The sequence below is a fragment of the Seriola dumerili genome, unplaced genomic scaffold (assembly GCF_002260705.1).
Source record: "Seriola dumerili isolate Sdu_G_001 unplaced genomic scaffold, Sdu_1.0 BDQW01000290.1, whole genome shotgun sequence".
Lineage (NCBI taxonomy): Eukaryota > Metazoa > Chordata > Actinopteri > Carangiformes > Carangidae > Seriola > Seriola dumerili.
The window spans coordinates 3,855,471-3,862,831 of record NW_019174545.1 but is presented as its reverse complement, the minus strand read 5'-3'; the positions used below and the strand labels follow the sequence as shown (position 1 = coordinate 3,862,831).

Genomic DNA, 7,361 nt, shown 5'->3' with positions numbered 1-7,361 from the left:
TCATTTGTATCAAAGTTGCAAAATGGAGCTCACTTTATTCGTCTCATTTTTTCCCAGTCCTGCTCTAAACAATACTGTTTAAAGCTTTTGCATGGACAAAAACATATAGAGCTTCATACAAATAGTAAAAACAAACAAAAGTGAATTCACTGTATTTTCCATACATTACAATAAAATAACATCAGGTATGGGACACAACAGCAGGTAGCAGCAATCTGACTATGGCGAAGAATTTAACATAAAATATATTATTTATGAGTTCAGGCTCCATTTTAAGTTTAAGGACAGTCCAGGTTTTCTTATTCACAGGTGCCAGGCTCTCTACAAGCCTGCTTGCAGTGCGCACACAGACGCTCATTATATTCTGGGCAAAAGGAATTTCATTCATTCAAAATGGCAACATCAGACCAATATACACTGGAAACCACATTTCCAACAAGCTTACACTGTAAAATGCTTTTTTTCCCTCTAAGTTCAACCCAACATGCACAACTGTATTTTGTTTTGTCATTCCATAATTAACTGTATTAAATTGTATTTAGCCAAAAACCTGTCAGAAACTTCTGCTTCTTTATATCTCAGTAAAGTGCAAATACTGTCTTATGTAGTACACTTTCTTGCTGTAATCAAAGTTTACTGACCACACCAAAGGTAACAGGTTAAGCCTGCAGGCTCCAGCGTTGGCTCCATGGGGTAAACTGTGTTGATTAAATGCACAGGAACAGCCAGCAGTTAATATGGAAGACTTGCAATTCATTGATGTGTTTTAGGTCCTCTCTGGCCATATTAAGTGACAGAGGCCCTACACAGAATTGTCTTTGAGGCCTCAGATTCAGTCAGTGCTACCATAGTGGTTCATAGTGGAAGGGTTTTCCCCTAAACTGGTTGGTGAGGCTTCTTCCTCTTGGGATACCACCGCGTCCACTGGCTGTTCAAAGAAGTTGGACACACAGAACACCTGCAAAAAAAAACAATAGAATTCATTTTACTGTAAATATTATTCATATAACAGTGTTAGACAGTGTGGGACACAGTAAGATGATTTTCTAACCTTAAAGCTACTCAGGGGGAAACAAAAGTGTAAAACTGCATGCTCAGGGATTTAACATCTTTTTAAAAGCAAACATGGTCAATGAGTTCTTTCTGAATATGCTTTCTAAATAAATTTATTTGACTTTTTCAATTGCATATTGTGGCAATGCTGCATAAGAATTCAGGGCCTTGCTTTGCTATTATCCGAATAGACCTTTAAATTAAACTTACTGTGAAAATAGCCACTAGACCCCCTTGCAGGAGGCCAGCAAGCACGTCACTCCAGTGATGTTTGTAGTCAGACACCCGGGATAGACCCACATACACAGCAGTTGCAATCAGGAAGAATTGGATGGTGGGACGCAGAAGCCTCGCCCATTCTGACTTCAGTCTGGCTTGAATGTATAGCTACAGTAAGAGGGAGAAAATTAATCAACATTAGAAACAAAAAAGCATGTTGTGGTCACGCAGCACAGTTTATATTGTCCAAGCCAATATTTACAATACACATGTTGGGAGCTAATACCCTTGCTGAAAAGACTTATGTAGTTAGATTTTTTTAGTTATTAGCTCATGAAACCAGGTATAGACAGTAAAGCAGATATATATTAGCATTAACATTTTTTGAGCATTTCTGCTACTCGTATGTAAGTCAAATTTTGGCTATAGATGGTTTTTGAAGAGGAAAATATGTACTTACTACAAGGAACAGCATGCAGTACATAGAGAAGGATGAGTGGCCAGAGTAGAACGACAGTCTACAAAAGACAAACAAGAGATATTGAATGAAATTAGGCAGTCACCTTAATCAAGTCACTTTTCATGACAAAATGCAAGATCTATCAAAATCACACTCTACCGTGCTGATATACATTGTACTGCAAGCAACTGGGCACTCTTGGATTATCCCAGTAGATAAAGATGGACGACACGTCTCCACTTCCTCCCACTGTACAAAAACGAAGCCAAAATACCTGGACACAGGTGCTGCCATTTTGCGCTGGTGATGTCATTTGGAGGCAGAGTCTGCACAGTAGGGATCAGAGTGTGGAGCCGCGGTATTGAGGCACCGCCAATACACCAGCCCGACTCAACTGCGAGTCAATCACAGCTGTCGTTCAAATAACTAATAAAAACCAAACTTATCAGAAAAATGAACACTTGAATATACATCAGTGTAATAAGAACTAGCTAAAATGATGGAAACCATCATTGGGAGAAATTCATTTGACCTATACTATTGCTAATGTCTGCTCCACTAATGTGGAGGTCGTTTATGACCTATACTGCAGCCAGCCACCAGGGGGTAATCAAGAGTTTTGGCTTCACTTTCAAGGAGTTGTCATGTCGTCCATCTTTATATTCAGTCATTGGATTATCAGGATCCACCCAGTGAGATTACCCACTGCAACTGTTACACAATGCTTATAATGCGCTTGCGGATTTCATGTTCAGGACCATTACCTGGCCTCATCTACCAGGAACTTGTCTCCAGTGCAGGTGAAGTTCTCAATGTATCCACCAGCTTTGCAGTTGATGCGATCCCAGACTGGTTTGCATACAGCCAGGAAGTTTGGCCGCAGTCGACCAATGGAGTACTTTGCTATGTCTGTCAGAGACTGGCTGGCAGCAGCTCCAAATACATAGCTCCCAACAGCTTTGTAGACACACGCCACATACTTGGTCCCTAAAGACTGGTTCTTGATGCGAGACAAGTAAACGGAAAGGCACTCGCCACATACGATCTGTAACAGAAGAACAACAACAATAGTAACCTTTTTCTCAAGTCAACACTCACACTGCTTGGCCAAATTCAAGATGACAAACAATACAGCTGAACTTCTTTTTGCAGTGACATTTAAAGGTCTTTCGGATGTAGCAGACTGTTGACTTACCACGATCAGTGTGAAGGGGATCATGACTCCTCCCAGCAGCTGGTAGGATATTGTGTCCTCTTTAAGAGGGTATCTGATGGACTCATCATTACAGAAGAAACCCCGTTTGAAAGGGTTGTGTTGTGGGGTGAGAATAAAAAATGGAAGTCCAACTGTTAAAATGAAGAGAGGCAGATAATGTTTATAAATGACACCTCATTGACAGATTTCAGCTTGTCTTCCACTTCATATCATCAAAATGTACATCAAGGTACACAAGTAACTGGAAATACTCATGTGAGTCAGGCTGATGATCCACTGCTACTTTACACAATGCTTATGTTGTTATTATTTAGTCACATTAGGAAACCTGACATGTTAGGAGAACACAGGAAGCTCTCCTCTTAAGAAAGAGGGGAAGTAACTGTGTGAAAACCTTTTTGTTGAGTTTTGTTCAGAAATTGCTCTTGTGCGTTTCAATCTGCTGCATGCAAAATTTATCTTGCTCAAGGACATAAAGTTACACAACAACTGAATAAAACCCCATATGCAAAAAGCAAGCATGAGAATTTAGGGGAACATGCTGTAGTAATACAATCTTGCTGGTATTCAAGTCATTCTCCATGTTTAACTTTAGATAGTGGAAAAATGAAGGTACAATGTTAATCAGTCCAGGAATCACCATCAAAACACATAAAACATGCTCTGACTTGCTGTGTTTACAAATAGTTTTTTTCCATCCCATCACAATTTGTTTCATTTGCAGCTTTTCTGAATATTAGAAAAACCGAACTGAGATGAGATACATGACGGATGGATGAAGTGGAGTCAGTAATGCATTGCTGGGCATTCTCCAAGTATGATTACTGGTATTGCTGTTTTCGGGCTAAATGAGTTATGACACAGTCACAGAGCTTTGTAAAGGCCTGTTTAAAACTACTGCAGGGCAAATTACACTGACTGGTGTCTTTCGAAATTCTGAATAAACTGAAACTTTATGCTCATTTGATCATGCAGTTAATCTTTCAAAATACTATTTACTTCAACTGGGATGAGTCTGTCTTCTGCCTAAAAAAGAGTCCAAGATAATCACCAAGAAAGACAAGAGCATGAGTAGGAGGAAGTATGATAACAGTTAAATAATATCCACTGTTTCTTTGTTTGATTAGATTATATGTAAGTATTTAATTATTGATTGCACATTGTCTGCATGAGTACTTCCAAATCCCCTTTATGCTGCAGTTGTTGCAAAAGTATTATGTGTTTTGGCTTGGTTTGGTTTAGTTTATCGACAACATTTTAATATACTTATGAAAGTCCATCATATCAGACTGTGTCATGGATAAAATTATAAAGTCCTGGATTTATACACATTAATGTCCCTATAGTGTTTACACAGTCCACCAACTTTTATCAAGAAAAGGACATCCATTCACTGTCCGACATTAAGATATATCTGAGAAAAAGAACAAAAACGGAATCCTGTCATCATGTGATGAGTAAAAGTATTTTTGTACTTTTACTTAAGTGCAGTTTTGAATCCAGGACTTTTACTTGCAGTGTTTCTACATGGTGGTATGTCTACTGTTACATCAGCAAAGTACAACGGACTGCTTCATCTACTACTGATTTTGAAGAAGTGTCCAGACCAAGACAACAGCAGCACAAACTGTACAACCTAGAGTTCACTGAGAATAAAAGAAGGACTTCAAATAAACTAGACTTTGATTTAGCCTAGGAAGACATGGGGCTGTAATGGGAGATTAGTCATGGTTGCTGCCAGCTCCAAAACAAAATGAGAAAATTCGCGTACAGTCAGCAGCGAGGCCAATCACAAGACAGTGAACGCAGATTAATCACAGGGATTGTCTGGAGCTGCGTTTGTCTAAATCCTTATCAAACCTGGCAGCTATCAAACTGAACTCTCGGATTGTCCCAAAAAGTGCAAAACTCGGATTTAAAATAAATAATTACAGCTATGATACAGATCTTTTTTAATGTCTTTTGTGTCAGTATCACTGGAGCATTGTCAGATATATTTTGTAGTGCTGCTGCTGCTTGTCTCTGCTATGATTACATTCCAAACAGTGAGCTAAAAATACAGCTTTGCTTGGAAAAACACACATACACAGGGTGGGACTTTGTTGCCCTTTTTTTCCATTTTCCTGCCTGGTTCCCTCAACCTCAAGCCTTCCCATGCGTGTTTTTATGACGTTTATGTGAATCATTTGAATTGATATGCTTATACAACTACGTAAGGCCTATAATACATGTCTATCAGTCATGTAGAGGTCCTGTCATTTCTGTTTGATAATAATGTAAAAGAAAGTCTGTAGCCCACTTTAGAAACAAACAAGAGGGATTAACAAATCAGAGGATTAGGTTTACATACCGAGGATGAGGCAGGTAATGTCCAACAGGATGAGAGGAATCCCTGAGGCTTCAAACATGTTGCGTCTTCTTCGTCTGGAGTCTGTCTTTGCAAAAAATGTCCGGTCCCGACGGTCCCGGCTGCTGCTGAGCGGCCGCCGGCTGCTTTTAGGCGAGACGAGACGCAGCCTTTCTGCCGCACATGTCTCGCTATTCCAGCACAAAATTAAAACACACCAGTGTCATTGTGCTACCACAGACTGCCCGAGAAGCTAAAACTACCAGGGGATTTTTTTTTTTTTTTTTTTTTGGAAAAAAAAGTCAAACGTACTCTAGGTTTCAAAAAAACACTCAACTAAAGGCTAAATCTAATCTAAAACCACCACACACGTGAAGAGCCTCTCACCCTTTCAATTGCTCACAAACCATCGTAACCCAGACTTCTTCCGCTCATGATACCGTCCTGTCCTCTGATGAGACATTACCCGGTGAGGCACTAATTCAAGCGCTCCTCTACCGTTGTGATTAATGCTGCCTTCACGTACATCCGGGAAATATGAGCAATGTAGGGAAGGCGGTTTGGGCAAACAATTAAGATCAGCCATGGAGCAGGGAGTCAACATTGTTGATTGGGGTTGACTGTGGAGAAAACGTGTGCCTGAATAGATTTCAATATGTTTTTTAATCATTTCATTCTTGTAAATTAGTTTAGTGTATCAAAGGGCAGATATCATATTACGGAAACTTGTGCTTTTTAGCTATCTCATGTTAATTACAACTAATTTCAGCACCTGAGACTGTTTCTTGGCTATGACGTTTTTTATGACATTCCATACCTTACTATGTTGTTTTTATGACTTGTTAAGCCTTACTATAATATGATGTTTTGTTTTCTTTTTGTACTATGACGTTTCTATGTCTCTTTATGCCTTAGATACTATGACTTTTTATGACTGTTTCTGCCTTATTATACTATGACATTTTTATGGCATTTTATGCCTCATTATATTATTATTTTTTATGTTTTATTACACTATCACGTTTTTATCTTTTTATGCCTTACTATACTATGGCTTCTTATGCTTTACAGAACGATCACGTGTATACGTGTTTTTATACCTTACTATACTATGACTTTTTATGCCTTACTATACTGTGTTGTTTTTATGACTCCATGCCTTGTTATACTATGTCATTTTTATGCCCTACTATACCATGATGTTTTCAGGACTTTTTATGCCTCACTATACTATGACATTTTTATGACTTTTTATGCCTTCGTATACTATAACTTTATGACTGACTATACTATGACTTTTTATGCCTTACCATACTATGACTGTAGCAGGACTCGCTGCCACTGTGAGTTCCCCAGCACACAAACTGACCAGACAATAGGCAAGAACACTTATTTTTATTGTGAGGACTGTACACACACACACACATGCTTTCAAGTAAAACTTGTCTTCGTTTGCTGGCTCTCTTTGGCGCACAAACTTCATTTCACTTAATCACTCAGCATTTTCTCATGGCTTGGTGTGGCCGCTGTTCACTATTTGCTTTTTGTGTCAGTCCTGTTCGGTCCAGCACGCAACTGCATCAAAAAAGGGAAGAAACTCATTAACAGGCAGCAGCTGATCAATCAACTCACCAGGTACTGCTCTCGTCAGCCCTCTCCACACCCCTGTCTCTCTCCTGCAGCTGCATGCCAACCATGTCCATCCCCACAATGACATTTTATGCCTCAGTATACTATGACTTTATGACATACTATTCTATGACTTTTATGCCTTTCTATACTATGACATTTTTGTGATGTTTTATTCCTTGCTATAATATGACCTTTTTACAACTTTTTATGCCATGCTATACTATGTTGTTTTTATGATTTTTTATACCTTACTATACTGTCGTTGTTATACCTGACTATACTATGACGTTTTTGTGACTTTTTATGCCTTGCTATACTATGTAATTTTTATGCCTTTCTATACTATGTTGTTTGATGCCTGACCATACTATGACATTTTTATGACCTTTTATGCCTTAATATACTGTGATGTATTTTTGGCATTTTTATGCCTA

The 7,361-nt window shown here is 38.8% G+C and overlaps 1 protein-coding gene across 1 annotated transcript; it reads right to left on the bottom strand.

Moving 5' to 3' along the window:
* Positions 1 to 5,782, bottom strand: LOC111230845 (phospholipid phosphatase 1-like). The gene is made up of 7 exons (XM_022757703.1): positions 5,683 to 5,782; positions 5,299 to 5,486; positions 2,928 to 3,079; positions 2,497 to 2,777; positions 1,733 to 1,790; positions 1,264 to 1,440; positions 1 to 958 (listed from the first exon to the last, which is right to left on the bottom strand). The coding sequence occupies exons 1-7, from the start codon at positions 5,703 to 5,705 to the stop codon at positions 833 to 835; spliced, it is 1,005 nt and encodes a 334-aa protein (XP_022613424.1). The 5' UTR covers positions 5,706 to 5,782; the 3' UTR covers positions 1 to 832.
* Between the last annotated feature and the right edge of the window lie 1,579 nt (positions 5,783 to 7,361).